This window comes from Astyanax mexicanus, chromosome 22 (assembly GCF_023375975.1).
Source record: "Astyanax mexicanus isolate ESR-SI-001 chromosome 22, AstMex3_surface, whole genome shotgun sequence".
Classification (NCBI taxonomy): domain Eukaryota; kingdom Metazoa; phylum Chordata; class Actinopteri; order Characiformes; family Acestrorhamphidae; genus Astyanax; species Astyanax mexicanus.
Window position 1 is genome coordinate 27,516,253 of NC_064429.1, and position 22,246 is coordinate 27,538,498.

The 22,246-nt window shown below is 37.1% G+C and overlaps 1 protein-coding gene across 9 annotated transcripts; it reads left to right on the forward strand.

The window, feature by feature from the left end:
* The first annotated feature begins 161 nt into the window (after positions 1-161).
* brd3b (bromodomain containing 3b) lies at positions 162-21,109 on the forward strand. 9 transcript variants are annotated; one of them, XM_015604436.3, is made up of 13 exons: positions 162-312; positions 4,643-4,980; positions 6,022-6,159; positions 6,287-6,434; positions 7,043-7,221; positions 8,378-8,749; positions 8,959-9,087; positions 10,535-10,723; positions 11,981-12,049; positions 13,810-14,057; positions 15,097-15,386; positions 16,002-16,127; positions 18,035-21,109. In XM_015604436.3, the coding sequence occupies exons 2-13, from the start codon at positions 4,780-4,782 to the stop codon at positions 18,154-18,156; spliced, it is 2,211 nt and encodes a 736-aa protein (XP_015459922.2). In that variant the 5' UTR covers positions 162-312; positions 4,643-4,779; the 3' UTR covers positions 18,157-21,109. The 9 variants fall into 9 exon arrangements, with proteins under 9 accessions (XP_015459922.2, XP_022523302.1, XP_049326297.1 ...); XM_022667581.2 differs by having other exon boundaries at positions 18,038-21,109; XM_049470340.1 differs by having other exon boundaries at positions 8,381-8,749.
* The last annotated feature ends 1,137 nt before the right edge of the window (positions 21,110-22,246 follow it).

Consider the following 22,246-nt stretch of genomic DNA (forward strand, 5'->3'; position numbering starts at 1 on the left):
TCATTTTACTCAAACATATACCTATAAATATCAAAATGAGAGAAACTGATTCAGAAACTGAACTCTAAATATATTATATATGAGTGAATGGGCTCTGTGTGAGTGCGCCCCCTCCAGGCCGGCCGGCCGCACTCACCTCACCCAAACACAGCGAGGCAGGACCACAATACAGTGCGACAGTGCGCATGGGCAAAACACTGACCAACTAGTGTCGACCCCAGCCGTCTATTATGCTCCTTCGCTGCAATAAAAGCGACCCGAAAATCTGCGAGGAGAACGCTGCCGGAGCCGCGCGGACTGAAAGTAATAAAAGTGTGTTCTATGTATTTGCGGTTGGCGGTGCGGGATGGGAGCTGGGTGTGCGGGTAGAGCGGGGATTTGGTGGGGAATAGGGAGCTGAAATGTGCAGCTCTCCGGGATCCTGCCTGCCTCCTGTCTGCCTGTCTGAGAGTGGAGGAGCTGATGCAGCGCGCTTTCCAACAATGTAGCGGGGTTAGGTAGCGCTAGCTAGCGGTAACAAAGCGCGCTGTGTTTTCTTTTTCGGCGTGTTTCTGTGGTTTAGTGGATTTAGATCGGGTTAAATGTGTTTACGGTTTTGTGAGGAGGATCTGTATTGGCTGTGGCTGCAGCTGGATCGAGGCAGAGCTCGGTAGATTTTTTTAACTGGCCCGCTAAACGGTAGCTTAGCTAGGTTAGGTTAGCTAAGCTGCGCTAGCTGGCTGCTCTGCATGCACACAATGGCTATAGGTCTGTATAGCTGTCGGTGTGGGAAAAGATATGGAGGCTCCGGGTTTAGCCTAGCTAGCTAGGATAGCTAACTAGCGAACTCCCAGCTAATACACGGCTTTTCCCCGCTCTGTGCAGATCTTTACCGTAGCCCGCCATCTTTCTAAACAAGCTCATTTAAAGATTTAGTGTCTGCATGCGGTGAATTCCCCCATTTTCTGTAAATTAGCTAAATCTCTTTTTTTCTGGCTCAATTTATTCCCTCTGGTTAACCCTGCGCTAGCTAAGCCAATCAGGTTCGCGCAGCGTTTCGTGTTTTCTTAACGACCAAAATCATGAAATGTAGCTAACGCTAACCTAGCTTAGCTCTGTAAAAAATACAAAACATTAGCTTATTTTACCTTTTATAAAACAGGTCTGACTCCGTAGTAACTTTTCTATTCTCCACAATGTGACTATTTTATTTTTAATAGCATTTTATTATAAATAGCCCAGACTGTGCCTGTATCCATCATCACCCGTAGCTAGTTAGCTAGCTAAAATAGCTAACCTTACTAACCCAAGCTAGGTTTTAGCTATTTTCAGGCTGTATGGCAGCTGGTAATTTATAACTCTTAACTCTTAGCTGTTTTTACTAATTAAAACTCTCTTTAAAGTTAGAAATAATGCTTTTTTACGAGTTAAACTTTTTAATTACAGTCTTTTTATTTTTATTAGTTATAAGCTAGACTAGAGCTCTACAATTTGTCAATATTTTTTCGTATTGTGATTTTGTTTTTATTAGCGTATCGACAATAAGGATATCGACACATTTGATTTTAACTCAGGAAACCTTAAACGTATGTTAAATAATTGTTATGGTTATTTAAATGGATAGTACATTAGCAATTTGCTCTATCTAAAAAAATGATGCATTATTTCTAGTAAAACCATAAATTGCAGTCTCTTTAATTTGTATGTTTATTAGTAGAAACTCTCGTCAGGTATCAGGCTAAAGCTGCATAGTTTATTAATATTTTATCATATCTTCCTAAAATAACCTTTTTCTATATTTTTATGAAACACAGAACATATGACAGCTATTGTGGCTATTTAAAAATGAGCAGTGGTTTAAGAAGATAGTTTACCATACATTCATCATGATTATTTAAAAAACAATTATTTACTCATGCCTTTTTATTTAACGTTACAGTTTTTACTGGTCACAATTGTGTTTTATGTAGTTTTGACTAGTATTATCATTGTATTGATGACAGTTTTGTACTAATTGAAAATGGAGCATACATAAACTACAATTTCTACCAGTTAAACAAAGTTTTTATTGAAATAATCAGCATGTAAATACATAACGTGTGGTTAAAATTATGTTAAGCATGCATGGTCCTGGAAATATGACTATAACTGTCATATTTTACAACTGTAGATCTGATGTTATTGCTGGTAAACATTTCATAACTGGTGTGTAAAATAAAACTTTGTATTATTAAAAACGGCATTGCAGACATTAAATATTTGGGTTGATACTAGTAGAAATGGTTTAGGATCTCTAGTATCATTTTAGGCTTGTTTTATCAGACAGATTGTCTTATTCTGCTATTTATTCTGCTTATTAAAGTGCTGTACTTGGAATATTACCTGTTTAGTTGCATAATGTTGTTGTTGTTTATAGAATGATGGAATCTGAGTTGTATTGGATGTCGGATGTTGACATTTTGCTAATATAATGTTTTTTATTATTGTTTTTGTTTCTGTTTATTTGACTGCATTTATATCAGCATAAAATAAACACTCTTTTCCAAAATGCATCCATTTGAGTTTAGTTACTAATTTTACAATCAATTTATGTGAGATATATAATTTTTTTGACAAAGCTTTTGGACTGATGTAGTCAAAAATATACACAAAATGCCAGATATTGGTTACTGTATTTTTTTCCCCTGGGCTGGTTTGCCAGGGTAGGACTGGATTAAATTTTGGACATAGAATGATTTTTCTGTAAATTTGTGCGTAGTTTAGTTTGAGATTTCAAGTATTATCTTGAATTGTGTCTAGAGAACAGTGTTAAATTGTTTATTTGTTTAATCTGTGTACAAATGTCTCCGCATCAGGATGTAAAGTTCAGACTATAATGTGACTGGGAAAATCTTATAAACGGTCATGAAAAACCAGGCCTGGATATGTTTTGGAAAAATAAAAATACCCAGAAAAGTTTGGAAAAGTCATAAAAGTTTGGTCTACAAATGTTTGTTTCCGTTTATCGATGGAGAAAATCTATTTTAAGATAACAAATACATCTGTCGGCTTGCAGTTAATTCACAACATTTTTATAAAATTTTACCTGATTCATTTTGCATCTACTATAATCATTTTAATATAATTAATATAATTTAATTATAATTGTAGTTCATTTTTGGTTTTATTGTTCATGTTTAAAGTCATGGAAAAGTCATGATAAAAATAATGGAAATGTATTGGTTAAAACATGTATGAACTCTGTATAATTTTTTTTTTTATCATAAGTCAGTGATATGTTCATATGGTTGTTGATTCATATCATCTATACTAATCTACTGATATTTGCTGCCTTGTAAAATTTAGAAATCCCCATTTTGTTGGTGCCTTATTGATGCATGACATAATTTATTTAGTAAATAACCTCCGTTTTGATATGTTGGTATCGCACAGAACCTGCCTGAGGCCCACATTGAGCCAGCAGCCACATGTTTGGTGTTCTAAGCTACATAACTAAAGACCTGAATAATGGACAAACATGAGACAGACCAGATCAAACAATAGAACTTTTCAACCAGTGTAGTGACAGTGACCTGTCATCTGCTATTAGTGAGTAATCCAGCTCTGAAAAACAGCTGTTTTAAATATGTTAAAACATATTTAACTGTAATGCGTTCTACTGGACTTGGGTAAATGCAGAAATTCGATGAGACCTTTTGGCATTTGTCATTGTCCCGCCAAACAAACTTGTCTCCCCAGCAGCTTAACAGGAGAAAGAAAAACAACACTTCTTCACTTTTGATGAAAGTCAATGTAATAAATATATTTTTTTGCATTTGGGGTCATTTCTGTCTGTCTGTTCGTTCTAAAAATAGTTAACAATGCAAAACAGAACGGTCAGAGTTAATTGTCAAATAGTAAAAATAAAATTAAGAAACAAATGTAGATACATTTTTTTTTTGTCCAAAGCAACAATATATAGTAGCAGTTAGGGGTGGGCGATATGGCCCTAAAATTACATCACAATATTTCATGGTATTTTCGCGATAACGATACTCTTGGCGATATAACAAAATAAAAATTAAATTTTATTATTGAATATGATATGGCACACCCCTAAATTTCCTTCGGGATAAATAAAGTATCTTATCTATCTATCTGAGAGATTTAAAAACAATACTAAAAGGAGAATTTTTATAAGATACAGAACCTTGTAACAGAAGTCAATGAACCAGAATGTCATGATACTAATAATGCACTTCATATATCTCCATATATCCAGGACTGAAGTAAAATAAAAGATACTGGACAGATATAATCTGTCTCTAGTAAATATATAATGGGAAGTAAGAACAGTGTACATTTTTCTTTTGCTAAAAACAGGAAAAAAGTAGTACCCTGATGTAATAATTAGGGGTAGGTAATATGCCATGATATTTCAGGGTATAATATAGTTCATGATATTCAGTAATGTTGGTGATTTTATTGCGCACAATATGATATGGCACACCCCTAATAGCAGTGTTCGGGAATATGTATTCCTTATCTTTATTAAATCCTGATTACCTGCTGTATTTATAAAGTACTGTATTTCACAGTGTCACCCAGCTCTACAGTGTGGTGCTGCTGCGTCTCCACTGCCTTGATCTCTGAGTAACGTGAGGTTCTTGATGTTTTCCGGCAGCGTGCTGACACTCAGGTCCTGAGATGGGATGTGCGTATCGAGGAGGGAGTAAGGAGAAGAAAGAGGAACGCAATAATCACTAAACTCCTAAATCCCCAGACGTCAGTCAAGCGACTTCCTCCCCTCCGCTGCTCAGAATGTCGGCGGTCACGTCTCCTAGCCAGGCTCCCCCTCCTATCGTCAACCCCCCTCCGCCTGAAGTTACGAACCCCAACAAGCCAGGCCGGAAAACCAACCAGCTACAATACATGCAGAACGTGGTGGTGAAGACTCTGTGGAGGCATCAGTTTGCCTGGCCCTTTTACACACCTGTGGATGCCATCAAATTGAGTCTTCCAGTAAGTAAAGACCCAAGTAACCCATGCATAGGGCTGGACGATATGGCCAAAATTAAGATCATGATATATTTTGTAATTTCAGTTGATACGACATAACTTGATATAAATATGGATACTATAAAAGTCATCGCCTGTGGTTGTACATCAAACACTGACATTAACCGGCTCAAGATGCCTGTTGTGTTCTGCCTCTTTGTGCTTAGCTTAAATGCAGAGTGAACGGAATGCATCTGTCTGTAATGAACATCAGTCAGTGACATGCTTGTCTTAGAAATCTAAGCAAATTTATTGTTAGTTTAATCTACTTTTATTTGTTTAAAATTACAAATAACTTATTGGTGACAAGGGTTTGTAGCTATTCAAATAAGTCTTGTTAGGACAGAGTAGGTTATGTTTTTTTAAACTCTTTTTATATATTTTAGTATCACTCAGAACCTACCTGAGGCCCACATTGACATTCCTCAGCTCAAACAGTGTAGTGCCAGTAATGACCTGTCATCATCTATCAGTGAGTAATCCAGCTCTAAAAAAAAAAAACGCTGCCGTGTTCCAATCCTGTCGAGGCTGGTTATTAGCTGCTACTTATTTTTCCATGCTGCAAAACTACTCCAAAACTACCAATGCACGCTGCAGAAAGTGGGGTGCTATTAACTTGCGGTTTCTAAAGCTGGTAACTTTGAACTTATCCTGTGCAACATAGGTAACTCTTGTTCTTCCTTTCCTGGGATGGTACTGATGAAAGCCAGTTTTATCATAACATTTGATGGTCTTTGTAACTGCATTAAGGATACTTTCAAAGTTCTTAAAACTTTTCGGTTGCCTGGCTTTCATTTTTTTGCCTAAATAATTCCACATGCATAAAAATGTAAAATAAGCGAAAAACACTGAATTTAAGGGGTATCCACACTTTTGACTGGTAATGTATTTAGTGATTTTAGCCACGTTGTCCAGCCCTAACCACTCATAATCATAATCAGTTTTTCTTATACATGCTACATCTCTCTTATTTCTCACTTGTTGTCATGTTGTTTTCTTCTATAGGACTACCATAAAGTCATTAAGAACCCAATGGACATGGGAACAATCAAGAAGAGACTTGAGAATAATTACTACTGGACAGCTGGTGAATGCATGCAGGATTTCAACACTATGTTCACAAACTGTTATATCTATAACAAGGTAAAGCGAACCAGACTGTTTACACTCTAGTGACATCCAGTGTGTTCTCAGGACAACATGCAATATTCATGCATGTTTACTGCTTTATTACTTATAATAATTATTCCTGTCTTCGTCTACGTTTCAGCCTACAGATGATATTGTCCTCATGGCTCAAGCCTTGGAAAAGATTTTCCTTCAGAAGGTAGCACAGATGCCCCAGGAGGAGGTGGAACTACTGCCACCACCCCCAAAAGGCAAAGCGCGCAAGCCTGGGCCACCTCCTAGCTCCTCAGGTAAACCTCCCTGAGATTTCCAGCAAGATGAAGATGAAATATGTCCCATAAATCAATGCATATATATTTTTTCCTCTTTTTTATTTAAGTGCAACATGCCATTTTTACAGCCCATTTTCAAACAGCTCAACATCTCTCAAATACTGTTTTTTATTATTGTTTTGTTATTCTCTAACTGGCTACATTGGGTTTATTGAACATACAGACCTACCGACATGTACCTATTTTGTGTATCAGGTTCTCATGCTGTCACTCTGTTAGCAAACACGCTAATCCAGCCAGCTACATTTCAAGCCATTGGCTACCTTCGGCCACACTTCATTTTCCTCCAAATTGTAAACATACTGTCACTGTGCTGAAGACTCTCAGCCTCTCTTATTCTTATTCTCTTATTTCATTGTTGTGATTTAAAAATAAAGTGGTTGACCCATGTGCATTAATTGATATTTGCACCAGTGATTTTAATATTTTGTTTGCTTCAAGTAAATAAAGTGCTTTGAATATATACAAATATATGAATTATTCTAGAAAGTATTCTGCTCTACATGTTATACTTTTTTTTTAAAGTCTGATGGAACCCATGCTTATTTCTGTAATTTGTCTGACAGAAAATCAGCAAGCTTTGGCGATGTCCTCCGCTTCCCCGTCCTCGTCGTGTCCGAGCTCCCCTCCACAGGTACCCCAGACTCCTGTAATAGCAGCCACGCCTGTGCCAACCATCACCTCCAACGTCCAAGCTGTGCCTCCTCCTGCACCCATGATCCCGAGTGCACAGCCCGTCGTCAAAGTAAGACCATCGCCTGGGTTGTGGGAACAGTAGAAATTTGCATGTCTTTCAAATCAATAGTAACTATTTATACATTTTATTTGGTGCATCAAAATTATTTATTTTGGTCCTCAGATATAATGTTCAGAAGGTGTTTTGAAGTTTGTGGGGCATTTTTATTTTTATTATTCAAATATTTTTTTGATATTTAATTGAAAAAGTTATTATTATTCTGTGTTCATCTGGGTTCCTGTATTAACCAGTGATTTCCTAAAACTGTCTCACAGACTAATGTCAGACTACTGTTGTTTCTACGCAGGCACTAAACTATACTCATTTATAATCTCTGAACAGAAGGCATAAAAACAGAACACAACAATTGGGTTTAACATATTAGGATTCTTGCCGAGGCGTATTTTCGGGGACTAATGAAATTTTAGTGATGTATTTTAAAACATTCATGGGTGTTTTGCTCTAAGCACTCAGATTTCTGAAGAGCAGTGACATGATGGTGAAAGATGTTAGGTTTGTTGTGATTATACATGAAAACTCATACTTTTTCTGAATTTAAAATGTAATAAATTACACAGCAGTTCTCTTATTTTAGTTATTTTAGGTTTCTTAATGTCTCTAAAGTTGTTTCTTATATCAAATAAAGCAAGTCCCTGATATATGGGGCTGATTTCTCAATATGTCCCCAGTATAAGGGTCTGGTTTTCTGAAATTGTCCCCCCTATTTGGGTCTGATTTCTGAATGTGTCCCCACTATATGGGGTTGATTTCTCAATATTGGTCTGGTTTTCTGAAATTGTCTCCCATATGTGGGGCTGATTTCTGAATGTGTCCCCACTGTACGGGTCTAATTTCTGAATGTGTCCCCACTGCATGGGTCTGATTTCTGAATGTGCCCCCACTATTTGGGTCTGATTTCTGAATGTGTCCCCACTATATGGTGTTGATTTTCTCAATTTGCCCCCAGTATATGGGTCTGGTTTTCTAAAATTGTCCCCCATATGTGGGGCTGATTTCTGAATGTGTCCCCACTATATGGGTCTAATTTCTGAAAGTGTCCCCACTGTGTGGTGCTGTTTTCTGAATGTGTCCCCACTATAAGGGTCCAAGTTCTGAATGAAGTTTTTGAGTATGTGTGTCACAATGTCTGCTTGTTTGGTTCCAGAAGAAGGGGGTGAAGCGGAAAGCAGACACCACCACGCCCACCACCTGCGCCATCACTGCCAGCAGAGGCGAATCTCCAACAGGCATGCTGGAGTCCAAACTCAGTAAGGTCATCTCCAGGCGCGAGAGCACCGGCCGCCCCATCAAACCCCCGAAGAAAGACCTGGAGGACAACGAGCTGCTCCAGCAGGGCAATAAGAAGGGCAAGCTCAGCGACCATCTCAAACACTGCGACACCATTCTAAAGGAGATGCTGTCGAAGAAACACGCGGCATACGCATGGCCCTTCTACAAGCCAGTGGACGCAGAGGCCCTGGAACTGCACGACTACCATGAAATCATCAAGCAACCCATGGATCTCAGCACTGTCAAAGTACGGCCCAGTAAACCTGCATACTCTGAGTAATGAGCTGTGAATTATTTTTGATATCCCTCTCATTATGTCTCTGATGAGTTACGTCATATTCTTTTGGTTTTATCCCCCCATGTCATACCTTTTTTTAAATTTTATAGCCATTTATAGTTGTTCTATTACTACTGTTAATACATTTAAAAATCTGACACTTTCTGCTACTTTTCCAGAAAAAGATGGACGGCAGGGAGTACCCAGATGCCCAGAGTTTCGCAGCAGATGTCCGGTTAATGTTCTCAAATTGCTACAAATACAATCCCCCTGACCATGAGGTTGTTGCCATGGCAAGGAAACTTCAGGTGCGTTTTCTTTTTCTCTTTTTGAGATGAACAGATTTTTAGCAGGTTTAAGTAACACTCACAAGTGGAGTTTACACTTCATTTTCACACAAGCCAACAAAAAAAGCTACAGTGTGCCTCTCATTTTGGAGATTGATTTAAATGGGAGCCTTCAAATAATAGTAATGATAATATTAATTGTACAAAGTTATGATTACAAAAACACGAACAAGCACACACAAAGTATAATACAATTCAAAACATATTCTACACAGATTTTACTGTTCAAAGACAAAGCTACATATCATATTTCCAGAGATATTATCTTTGTGTAAGAAATGTGAATCCCTTAAAACTAAACTATCATACAGCTACGACCTGTGTCCTGAATTACAGGAGTTTTGGTGTGACACGTTCCACTTTGTCTCCATGATATTGAAAGTTTGGATAGAATCAGAGCCTATTCTAATAATTTTAGGAGTGTGAGTGATGAGCTGAAACTTAGGCCCCATCCCATTTCTCTTTTGTACCTCTACCCCTTGTTTTCGAGGGTAACTCAAAAGGGGTAAGGGGTGAAATCCTCCCCATAAAAATTTGGACAACCTTTCAACCTAAAAAAATTATATAAATACAGCTCTGGACAAAAATTAGACCACTTATAAAAGATGTGTTTCTTGGATTTTAACAATTTGAAAACATCTGAAATATAATCAAGAGGAAGATGGAAGTTGATCACAAGCCATCAAACAAAGCTGAACTGCTTGAATTTTTGCACCAGGAGTGGCATAAAGTTATCCAAAAGCAGTGAGGAAGACTGGTGGAGGAGAACATGATGCCAAGAAGCATGAAAACTGTGATTAAAAACCAGGGTTATTCCACCAAATATTGATTTCTGAACTCTTAAAACTTTATGAATATGAACTTGTTTTCTATATTTCAGGTCTGAAAGCTCTGCATCTTTTGTTATTTCAGCCATTTCTCATTTTCTGCAAATAAGTGCTCTAAATGACTGTTTTATTTGGAATTTGGGAGAAATGTTGTCTCGTTGGCTAAAAGTGCTGTATTTCGGAATGCTGGGGGTAAACAGAGATGGGCTATTCAATAAAAGTTCGTATTCGTTATTCTGTTTCACTACAACCAAAGTCCATTTCACACAAAATTTTCTCTTTTACAAGCAGCTATGCAAAATCCTGCTGTACAATGTAGGTAGAGTGAACTCCATGTAAGAGCCCTTCAAACGAGCCATTGAAGCTTGCTTTAGAGTCACATCCAGTACAGTTCAACTTGAGTCAATAAACTCTCTACACTCTACATTCACCATCTACTTGTTTCTCAACCGTTTCAGACAGTTGTTCAGATTAGGAACACAGAGCTGAAGATAACCTCTATATATTTCCATATATTCAAATCCACACTTTACAAGATCATAAACTGAGTTCTCCTCACTGAACTCTCTTGTCTCTAACAGGATGTGTTCGAGATGCGCTTTGCGAAGATGCCGGACGAGCCCGCCGAGCCGTCGTCCCCCGGGGCGGGCTCGGCCACGGCGGTGGTCAGCAAGAGCACGGGCAGCAGTGAGAGCAGCGCCGACTCCTCCAGCTCCAGCTCCGACTCCGAGGAGGAGCGAGCCACCCGCCTTGCCGAGCTGCAGGAACAGGTGAGTGTCCCGCAGGTGGGTGAAGCCACTCACGACCAAGATCCAAAGCAGGGGTGGAGGGACAGGCTAAAGGCTAAAGTCCAACCCACCCATCCACCCACCTGTACCCAAACCCCTTACACCTCTCCACCCTCAACTAACCATGTAAGAGCCATTCAACAGTTTGTTTGTTTGTTTGTTGATTTGTTTTTGTAGTTGTTTGTTTGGTTTGGTTGTTGAAGTTCTTAAACTGCCCATTTTGATTTTGACCCAGGACTGAAAGTTTAACCCTCTACCGCCTCTGCATCATGTGTTGGCATCTTGGTACATTGGGTTGCATGCAATACAATACTGATACAAAACTGATTTTTATTCATTTATTTTTTAATCAGTAACTGTTACTTGTATGCTGTAATACGTGTCATCACACGTATGCTTTTATATACAGTACACGCATATAAATTAAATTGTTAATACCCTTACGTTTAAAGAGAGGAAAACCTACAATGGTCATTGAAATAACTTGACAAAACTGGTAAAAGTCATTTATAACAGATATAAGTGTTTAGTACCATCATTTTTGTCAAGCATCGTTTTATAAAAATTATTCTGTTCAAATTAGGGACGTTGCGATCCAATCATGTGACAGGAAATTGGGACCAATCACGCATTTTTACAAGTAACTCAGCACATTACAATATTGTAATTTGAAAAGCATATAAATTCAGAATATTATAAAAAAAGTCTACCAGCATTTACTTGCATTTAACCAGCATTTAATTGTTGTGACATTTTTATTTTATTTTATTTTTTATTTTAATTTTTTAAATAATTTTAAATAAGTCAAATTATTGATATGGATTTTTAGTACTTGTTTGTTTTGTGCTAAAAATGTTGAGTTTTGGTACCATTGTTTCGATATGAATAATAAAAAATATATTATTATTATTATTATTAATTTTAATTTTTTTCTCCCTTTATTTCCAAAGTATTGGAACCAGGCTAAAAATGTGAATATTGCTTTTGTCAGTTTTGTCAAGTTATTTCCGTGACCATTATAGGGGTTTCTTTTGGTTAATGCAAGGGTACCAACAATTTTGTTCATATGTGTGTATTATATAAACATATATCCTATATTATATAATATATATATTGTTTCAAGTCTTGTAGTCAACTTTTATTGTTCTAGTATGCTAACATTAAAAAAAAAAGTTATTATACATCTATATATATATTTTTGAGATTGACTATTTTATCCCACTTTGGCTTTTTTACCAGCAAATCACTAAGGAGCACCCGAAGGGTAACAGGGCGGGGAAAAAAAACGGGTGTGCCAAACGTTTTCAGGTGATTTATGATTTTACTTCCCGGTCCCCACCTCCCCACTAACCCCTCCATTTTTATTTGACTGTATTTTTTCTGTTAGCACGTGGTTAAGTGAGCGGTAGAGGGTTAAGATGGTAGCTGAGATGTAATCGAGCTGGGCAGTCGTGTCCCTCAGTCAGCCTCTGCTTCTCCACTCAGCTTCCCTTTTGGTTCTGCTTCCTGCTCTGCTCTGTGATCTGCTGAATGACATTGATTGATTGGCATGTTTTTCTGGGGTGGTGTAGTGGATCATTGGTTTCTTTGCCCTCTGAAGGGTCTCACCATTCACAATTGAAAGCTTTTTTTTTTCTTTGTATGTTTGGAGTGATGTTTGGCTAAGGGATGGGCAGACAGTTAGCGTGTGTGAGAGCAGGAGAAAGAACAGAAGAACAGTCTTTTCTTTTAATGTTTATTATTTTTTTTATTAACCATCATTGTGGATTTTTTAGTTATTATTAGGGATGTTAAATGCTGTGGGAATTATGGATACATTTATTATTAGATTTAAATCACATAGAATGTGTAAATAAGGGAGGGGAGTACAGGTATGCTATATGTCGTATGCATTAATATATATATCTTTTTTAAATAATACATTACATTTGGCAGATAATAATATTTATAAATATTGTTGAAAGCAGTCTGTCTTGCATCAATTTAGATTTTTACTTTACTTTTAAGTTAAAAATGTTTGTTTGCGTTTACTTGAAGTTTAGTTTTGTGAAACTTTTGTTTTTGTTTAATTTATTATAGTCTTGTAAGGTAAGATATTGTTTTTAGTTTGTAAAAAATAGACATAGAATTTGTAGATTTAATTCTTATTTCTACTGAATGTTTGAAACTGTTTATACTAAATAATGCTTGAATATTAATTTTGTGGCAGTAGAATATTGTTGACTTTTTTATTTATTTATTTATTTTTTAGTATAATATAATTTTGTGTATATTATCCCTGAAATACCATTAAATTATTTTAGGGCCATAGTACCTGAGGTACAAATAATATGTTTAATTAAAAAAATATACTACTGCAACAAAAGAAATGTTCAAGTTTTATTTAGTGTAACAGTTTTACTCGCTAAGTAGAACAAAATCTGTAAACTTTGGTCTATTTTGTAAACAGTAACATTTAAAGACTAGAATCTTTCTGTGTACAATAATAAAAAAAATAAAGTCTAAATAAAGTAACACAAAGTAGCAAAATAAACTGAATGTATTTTATAGAACGTTAGCAAAGCACTAATTGAGGATTAATTGAGAAAGCGAGGCTTCTACTGTAACACATCTGCATTTAATCAGTTTCATGCAAACACGCTGCACAAAAATGCAGCTATGGTCTATTTTTCTAGGTTAAAAAAACGTACAACAGGTAAATGTATAAAAAGACGTAACATGAGAGTTAGAAATAGACATGTTTAAGGTTGGGCGGAACATTTTCAATCAATATTCTATCAATTACCAAAAATGGGCAAATTTCTGAAGTATATAAAATGTGGAAAACCATTGCAGTATCACTTTAATTCTTTATTCACAATTCACGTTGCTTGGGGGCAATTTATAAATTTAAGGGTTTATAAAAAGCACAATGTCATTCCTAATCTTTAGCCGGCTATTTTCCTCATCACACTGTCTTACCATCAGTCCCCGCACAGCTAAACTCCTCCCTCCAGCCTGTAGCAGCAGCAGTGCAGCCGGCCCGTGTTCCCCGCTAGCTAACCGGCCCCGTTCCCCTCTCTCCCCAGCTGAAGGCTGTTCACGAACAGCTGGCCGCTCTGTCGCAGGGCCCCGTCAGCAAGCCAAAGAAGAAGAAAGAGAAGAAGGAAAAGGAGAAGAAGAAGAAAGACAAGGAGAAGGACAAAGACAAGAGCAAGGCCAAGGCGGCGCCGGTGGTGGTGGAGGAGGAGAAGAAGACCAAGTCGTCGCAGCCGAACAAGCAGGCTCAGCCCAAGAAGACTTCAGCCAGGAAACCCAACAGCACATCCACTACCAGGTAATGTTCTGCTGAAACACGAGACTCACGTGGGTTGCCAGATTGACACACACTGGCAAGAGAAGACGAGTCTTACTCTCTAGTTGTTAAGTAAATTATATAAGTTTGCAGTGGCCAAAATGCCCATCTCTACTATGCTGTTGGTGGTAAAGCTATGGTCAGCAACCTTACTGAAGCTCAGTGAATACATGTTCAGCAGAAAAATAGCCAGCTCGCCTTTTTTCATGGGTGCAGTACACTGTTGAGTGCTGTTGTCTGTACCTGGCAACCTTTATAACTTGAATGAGGAATTGCAGTATTTGTGACCAGAGAGCTTCATGCAATACAGATCATAAAATCTGCCCAGCTCTTAGAATCAGCTAAATTTGAGAAATTGCAAATCTCATATTTGGGCCGACCAGTAAAGTACATAATATTTGATAAAGTTAGTATAGCTGCACCATTCTCTCAATGATCAATGATCAAGCATCTACTGCTCTGGCTTTAGTAATAAAAATGTTAGGAATCATTGCAAAACTATGTTTTCATTGTGTTGAGTAATGATGCAGCACATAAAAAATACAAGTATAAAACTCATCCAAAAATATGTAGTAAAATAAAAATGGAAATAGGAGAAAAAGAATAAGTATACTGCATTTTAGTAGTTATGTGCAGTAGATTAAATATTTACTCACTAAATAATCAATGATTTTCATATTCAAACAACTGCTAGACATTAAAAAGCCTTTTAAATCTCATGATCAGCTGTTTCTAACGTTTTAAAGATTTTAGAGGTGGAGGACATGGCAGAAATAATTGTTGACTAATCAACTAATCTAAAAAATTATCAGCAGATTAATCAACTACCAAAATAATCCTTAGTTTCAGCCCTACAGTAGATACAGATACAGTATTTTAGTGCTTAAGTACAGTAGTGAAGTACTTCTATTTCGTGACTCTATATCTCTGATTCTGACACGTCTCACTGACTCTAACTGTCTCTGATTATCACTCTGTTATACAGTGTCGAAACTCAATTCTCAAACCTTTAATTCCACAGGCAGCCGAAAAAGGGCGGCAAACCCGGCGCGGCGAACTACGAGTCGGACGAGGAGGAGGCTCTTCCCATGTCGTATGACGAGAAAAGGCAGCTCAGCCTGGACATCAACCGACTGCCCGGCGAGAAGCTGGGCCGGGTGGTGCACATCATCCAGTCGCGTGAGCCCTCGCTGCGCGACTCCAACCCCGACGAGATCGAGATCGACTTCGAAACTCTCAAGCCTTCCACGCTGCGCGAGCTGGAGCGCTACGTTAAGTCCTGTTTACAGAAGAAGCAGCGCAAACCTTTACGTAAGTTCCCCACCGGGAGTGGCTCTCTTTATTTCTCTCTTACTTTCTCTCAATCTTTCTGACCTGAACTCCAGTTTTCTGCTGCAGACAAAACTCAAAACGCCTGTCTGGCTGCTGACAGTGCTCGGAAAGCTAATTCGGCTCACAGTATTCCCACTGCTGAATATGGGGGCACTCCCTTCCTCTGCTGTGTTGCATGATTCTTTTGGTGGATTTTCTCTCCACTCTTTATTTATATAGATTAACACCACCCCCTCCTTCCCAATCCCCCCCTCCCCCCAAAAAAAATTCAACTGAGGCTTAAATTAAGCATCACTGTTACTGTTTAATTATCTGAACTAACCTCAGAGAGCAGATCTCAATGGCTTTTTAGGCTGCAAACTATTACTACTGTTCTGATTAGTGGCCTATACTGTTGTAGAGTATAATGAGTATACTGTACGTACTCTAGATGCTAGTGCATTAGTTGATTGATAACCTAGAGAATTAGATGCCAATAAGTAGATCAATAACAGTTACAGAGTAGCAGAGAGTGCTTTTTGCTGCTTGTTGCCACGGCGGCGGAGTGCGAGGCTGACCCGGGACTCACTGGTCGCCGCTGTGTGTCTCCTGCAGCGGGCACTGGGAAAAAGAGTGCCAAGACTAAAGAGGAACTGGTTCAGGAAAAGAAGAAAGAGTTAGAAAAGAGGCTGCAGGACGTGAGCGGACAACTGAACAACAACAAGAAACCGCCCAAAAAAGGTACCTGTGTGGCAGTGTGTGGACAGGTGCCCGGGGGAAGAGAGAGAAGGAGAGGGAAAACAGCGGGCTGGTCAGGCAAGAGGATAGACGGCAGGGCTTTACCTACTGTGTGTTGCGTAGCTATGGGATTTTTCTTTCTTTTTTTTCCGGATGCACCGAAATATATATAATTTTTTTTTCTAAAAACCAAACATGATTTTTTGTAAAGTTATTTACCTCAGCAGTGCTGTTATGGTCAGAAATTTACCTTAACAATGATATTCTAAAAGTAGGTTAACCCCAAGCAATGCCATTTTAGTCAAATGTTTACCTCAGCTGTGCTGTTTTAATCACAAACACACCTCAGTAGTGTAATTTGAGTCATAAATGTACCTCGACAGTGCTACTGTAGTCATAATGTTTCCTCTGCGTTGCAGTTTTAGTCATATGTTTGTCAGCATTGATATTCTAATTATTAAATTACTTCAGCAGTGCATTCAAAGTCATATTTACCTCAGCAGAGCTAATGTAGTGTGGTAGTATTTTTGTCAAAATTACCTCAGCAGTGCTAGTATTCTAATCATGAATATACTTTTTTTAATCATAGATCTACTTCAACGTTGCAGTTTTATTCAGATTTACCTCAGTATTGCTATTGTCGGCTACCTCAGCTGTACAATTTTATTTATACGTTTACACCAGGAGTGCTATTAAAGTCCTATGTTTACCTCAGCAAGTTATGAATATACCTTCAGTCAAGTCTTACATTTAAGTCATAAAATTGTCTCAGCAGTGCTAGTATTTTTTAATCATGAATTTACTTTAGTAGTGCTATTATAGCCACCTGTTGTTTTGTAGCCACAATGTCAGGAGTCGCAAATTACAAAGAGTAGGGCAGTCAGCCTTTTGGTAAATAAACAAATGCAAAAGCTAAGTTACCTCAGCTAGCTAACATTACTAGCTTTGCTTTGTACATTTTGTATCTTTCAGCTGGAAAATAGACTGTTAAATAAGAGGCAGTAAACTGATACCAATAGTGATAATTGAAACTGTAGCACTTGTAGTGGTGTTTTTTTTTTTTTTTTCTTCTTCCCCCCTCTCAGTTAAACATAGTTTTGAACCATTTCATTGTCATTTGTAGCTAGATTTTTAGTAGGGGGGAAAAATCGATTACAATTGAAAATCGGAAAAAAATTTGAAAACACAATTGAACAAAAAAAAAAATATTTTTTTTTTTTTTTTTTTTAGGCCATAATCGCCCAGCACTAGTATAAATGATTGGCTCTTTTCTATTTTCAGGGAAATAATTTGCCCAAAGTTTTTCTTAGTTCCAGTTGCCAAATGTACGGTGCTTTTTTTTTTTTTTTTTTTTTTTTTTTTTTTAAGATTTATGGGGGGGTTTATGTCATCCTAACATGAGGTCCATAGTCAACTCCTTGCTTACATTTAAATTGGCCATTGTCATTATTATTATAAAATATAATTATATATATATAATTAAAATACTGGCTTAAAATAAAATATAATTATAATACAGACTTTCCAATTCCTCAGATTAGGCAGGACTAGAGGGACTGTAGCTGGTAGGGAAGTTAAGAGCAGCCAACAGCCTGGATGAGTGTGGCCTGTATGTGTCTTGATGCAACTCGTACTGACTCTGTGTCTCTGGCTGCTTGGAAAGCGTGCCGTACTGTTCGTTCTGTTCTGTCACGATCGATTAATGCTTTTGCTCTGTGTGCATGTCTATCGTCTTAACGCACAATCACACGGGTGGGCAAGGGAACAGGGCTTAACGGTGCTTCCTAGGGGGGACTGCAATCACTAATGTTAAATGTTTTAATTTGTCATTGATGATATAATAATAATAATATAATAAAGCCATGTTTCTTGCCGTTTGCATTCCCTTAATCTCTCCCTCTTGTGTCCAGCAGAGAAGGCGGGGTCAGCGCCAGGGGGCGGGCCGTCTCGGCTGAGCGGCAGCAGCAGTTCTTCCGACTCGGGCAGCAGCAGCTCCAGCGGCTCCAGCTCCGAGAGCAGCGACTCCGACTGAGCCCTTTCAGCCGGCCCTGCTCCAAACTTCAGCCTCCTCCGTTCTCTAATGAGTAGTGTGTGCTGTCATGATAGTGTCTCAACTCGAAGACCTGTTACATTAAAAAACACAGAGTTAGAAGCATCGCTAAAGACAGAGACAGATATTATAAACCAAGCTGTTGTAGAAAGAAAGCCCTTTGGCTCGGACGAAGAAAAATTACGAAGAAGAAAAAAAGATAGCTGACGGTGGAACAGTGTCGAGGTTTATTTTGCTGGCCCTCAAAGGGAAAAACACCTGGTATCACCAGTTAAAAAAACAGAATGAAACAAATGAAAATTTAAAATGCAAAAAAAAAAAGATATATATATTTTTTTGTTTTGGAACATTGTCAGTTGTGGAGATCAAACAAAGAAAGAAAGAAAGAAAGAAAGAAGCAGTTGTGTATAGGAGTTCTCTTCGTTTTCTTTTCTCCCCCCCCCCCTCCTCCAGGTGGTTGCTCAAAAATATATAAACAACGAGCCAAACGAAAAACAACACAAACATAAACACAACACACAATTTTACGGACGTATTTTAACGGATGAACTCTCAAAACTCTCGGCAAGCGCTGAAACGGCTGTGGTAGCCTCATCGAGTTGGAAGGCTGACTGTCTGAAGGTCTGATGGAACAAGCAACTACACTTTCAAACTTTCTGGTTGTGGGTTGTGGTGGTCATGTGCGTATGGCGTGTTTTTTTTTTTTTCTCAGCTCATTCCAGATGATTTATTTTACAGGTGATGATGCGAATTGTTGCAAATCGTGTCTCTTTTTTTTGTTTTACTTCGTTTTTTAAGGACTTATTTATTTTCGTGTATCAAGGCGCAGGTCTTGCTTTGCTTTTCACTTCTTTATTTTTTATTTTGTAATATTTTTTTTTTTTTGAGACTCATTTATCACAGATGTGTATCGAGAAGTAATCGATGTAAAAAAAAGAAAAAGAAAACGTAAAAAAATCTGAATCTGTTTCTCTGAAATCTTTAATCTCTAATTATTTGGCGCATCATAGCTGACTGAGTTGTAGTGGACTGAGCGGGTGATGCAGTGATGCGGTGAGATACGATGATGCTCCGTGCCGATCTGTACCGTACCGTGAGTGGGCAGACGTCTTTTCCTCCCGTGAGTGTCGGTATTGAGTGTTGAAACCTGTACTTTGAGAGGCCTGCGTATACGTAATCCACAGTAGATTCGGTTTCTTCAGCGCTGTAATTTTCCCCCTTTCCAGGTGCTCGTCTCTCATTGTCAGTATTTGATGATGTATAATTTTGTCACATATTGTTTTTAAACTATTATTGTATGTTCAAAATGGGTTTGTTTTTACATTTTCTTTTCTTCTGTTTTTTTTTATTATTTTATATTATTTCACTAATAGTTTCGTAGAACATGATTTGATTTGACCTTATCTTGCATTAATATTATCTTTACCCACCTTCTTCTACTACAACCTTCATTCTTCATTATTCTCTCCAGTAATGTCCAGTGATCAGTGGACAATCACAAATCACACAGATTATAGCAGTGACTAAAATGCATTATTTGTGGAGGAAAAATTACTAAAAATGATCTTTTTCCTTTAGTTTGGATGAACTTTAAAACACTCACTGTCCCATCACTGTCTGAAAAAGGAAGATTACCGGTATGTGATATTTTGGTATATTGGTTATATCCAAAATATTACAGCTACATGTTTTCTCTTTTTTATTATTAGTAATGTTTTATAAGGACTTTATCTCTGGATTTTTTTTTCTATGTGGATTTTTTTTTTTTTTGGAATACTGTGTTAAATGCTTCGAGTGGTACTGAAATCTTCTAAAATGCTTTGCAGAACGTGCTGGAATATTGTTTTGTTTTTTTGTCTGTTTTTGTTTCTGTTTTTCTTGCCGTTTCCTCAAATTGGTAACTGACTGGTTAAACTAAACTCTATATAACAGATGAATGTAGTAGATAGGGGTCATTTTTATTTATTTTTTTCTGTTCTTTCCCTTTGTTTCTGATCAGCATGAGATAAATTGCATACATTTTCATATTTTCAACACGCTGAACCCTACCTTGTGTCCCCACAATGCAGAAATACAGTGGATGTGTACTTGTTGCCTTAAAATTTCGTTGGCACTAAAATAATAACTGGGTCTGCTCTAAATAATTGTAAATTTGAGTCGAGAAGCTGTATGTTTATATGTTTGGCTTGTTTTTATTCACATTTTTTCCTTTTGTAGCTCAGATAACATTTGAAACACAACACATTTGACATCAAGACTTGTAAATTGAGTTTTTGTAGGTTTTTTCCTCTCTGTGGTAGAATGTGTGTTACTTTTACTCTCATTATTTCCACTGGATTGTTTGATATTTCGAATCATTATCTCTGTGTGAGACTGTAAGTCCAACTTGGCCTAAAGACAGTTCAGCAGACAGATAATGTCCTTCAGATACTCTTATGTCTTTCTTTCTTTTCTTTTTATTCTGTCTCTCTCAATCTCTATTTTTATTATTTTTTTACTCCTCAGTCCACTAAAAGAAAAGGAAAAAGGTGGTGTTCTTTGGCGTGATGTCAGCAACAAAGTTAAAAAGACTGAAATATAAATATATAGGCTATATAATTACAGATATAAATGTATATTCATTACTTATTCGTTAACTTGTCTTTGGGTCGAAATATTTTAGTTCTTTTTTATGAGAGCGAAACCTTTGTGTATTGCATGCTGATTTACAGTATCTTTCTTAAACCTTTTTGAGCTGTTTATAACATGTAAATGTCATTCTTTGAAGTAAAAATGTCAATCTTAGTAGAGCTCCATGTAAGTGCAGCGAGTTAATGGAGGTTTGTAGCTGGGTTTTCAGACAGACTTAGGCATATGGATACTGATGTATAAGCTAATTCGGAATTTGGACTCTGAGCCCCCTTCTTTTTTTTCGTAAATAAATCACAAAAATCCACATTTGTGTCTGTTCACTCACTAAAATTTATTTGCATTGATATGTTTTATATTGCAGGATAAAAGATAGATATGTACATATGTGAATTACAACATGAATATTGTAGTAAAAAAAATACTGAAGTTAATACCACTAGTACCAAAGAGTACCACAGAGCTTTAGGTTAAACTTTTAAGACCAGGTTAAATTCCTTTAGTTAATCCCTTGGATGATAATGATGATTATGAGGATGATGGCGCTTATTCCAGAGCCCTGCAGATCCATGGTAAGTGTAAAAAAATTTTTTACAACTATTACAACAACAATGTCACTCCTAAGTGAATATAATACTTGCTGTATTGTATAGATTTGCTGCTTTGACCTTTAAAACCAGTGCACCCCCTCAGATTCCACAGAAGGACACTCATATATCATCAAGAAAATCAGTCAATGATAAAATTTTATCATTTCCAAATGTAGTTCCTGCAATAATAAAATTCTTAAGATCTGAACAAATTAATTCTGAGTGGTTTGAAATTTGAAAAAAAAAAAAACTTTTAGGTCAAAAAAGCTGTTCACATTGTGGTGGTAAGCAACTGGCTTAAAATATTTTGTTTATAAAGGGTGCATATATCAGATTAATGTTTTACGTTCGTTTTAAAATATTTTTTTTGCCAAAAATTACCCTTTTACCTTGGATGTCTGAGTTTGGAACGATATCACACACAAGTTGACAGTTTCACATAATTCTAGACAGCTACATTTTCACTAAAAGTTCACACTATTTGCAGATAATAAATAAAGCAAGCCTAAAAGTGAACTTTTGGGTAACTCAAAACCTGCACCACTTTTTATGATGTTAAAATTAATGGTAGAAAATCTGATTGATAGTTGAGGCGTTTCAACTGAAAATTCCTACTTGGAAAAATCGAACAAGTTCCAAGTTCACATGGAACGCATTTACATTACAATAGAAAGCTGTAGAACGTTTCTTAAAATGATTGGTAAAAGCTACATCAAGGAAATCTGGTTATTCTGTAATGAGAGTCCGCTAAACTTTGTGTCTAAGCTTGTTTGTTAAACATTTATTTTGACCTGAATTTTTTTTAATTAACTTTCCACACAAAACCTCAAGATATGAGATGTGCAGGTCCACTG

Excerpts from the sequence above, each read along its gene's own strand:
- brd3b (XM_015604436.3), top strand. The coding sequence starts at position 4,780 with ATGTCGGCGGTCACGTCTCCTAGCCAGGCTCCCCCTCCTATCGTCAAC. Across the intron at positions 6,435-7,042 it reads GCCACCTCCTAGCTCCTCAG|AAAATCAGCAAGCTTTGGCG; the intron begins GTAAACCTCCCT and ends TTTGTCTGACAG. Across the intron at positions 10,724-11,980 it reads TTGCCGAGCTGCAGGAACAG|CAAATCACTAAGGAGCACCC; the intron begins GTGAGTGTCCCG and ends CTTTTTTACCAG.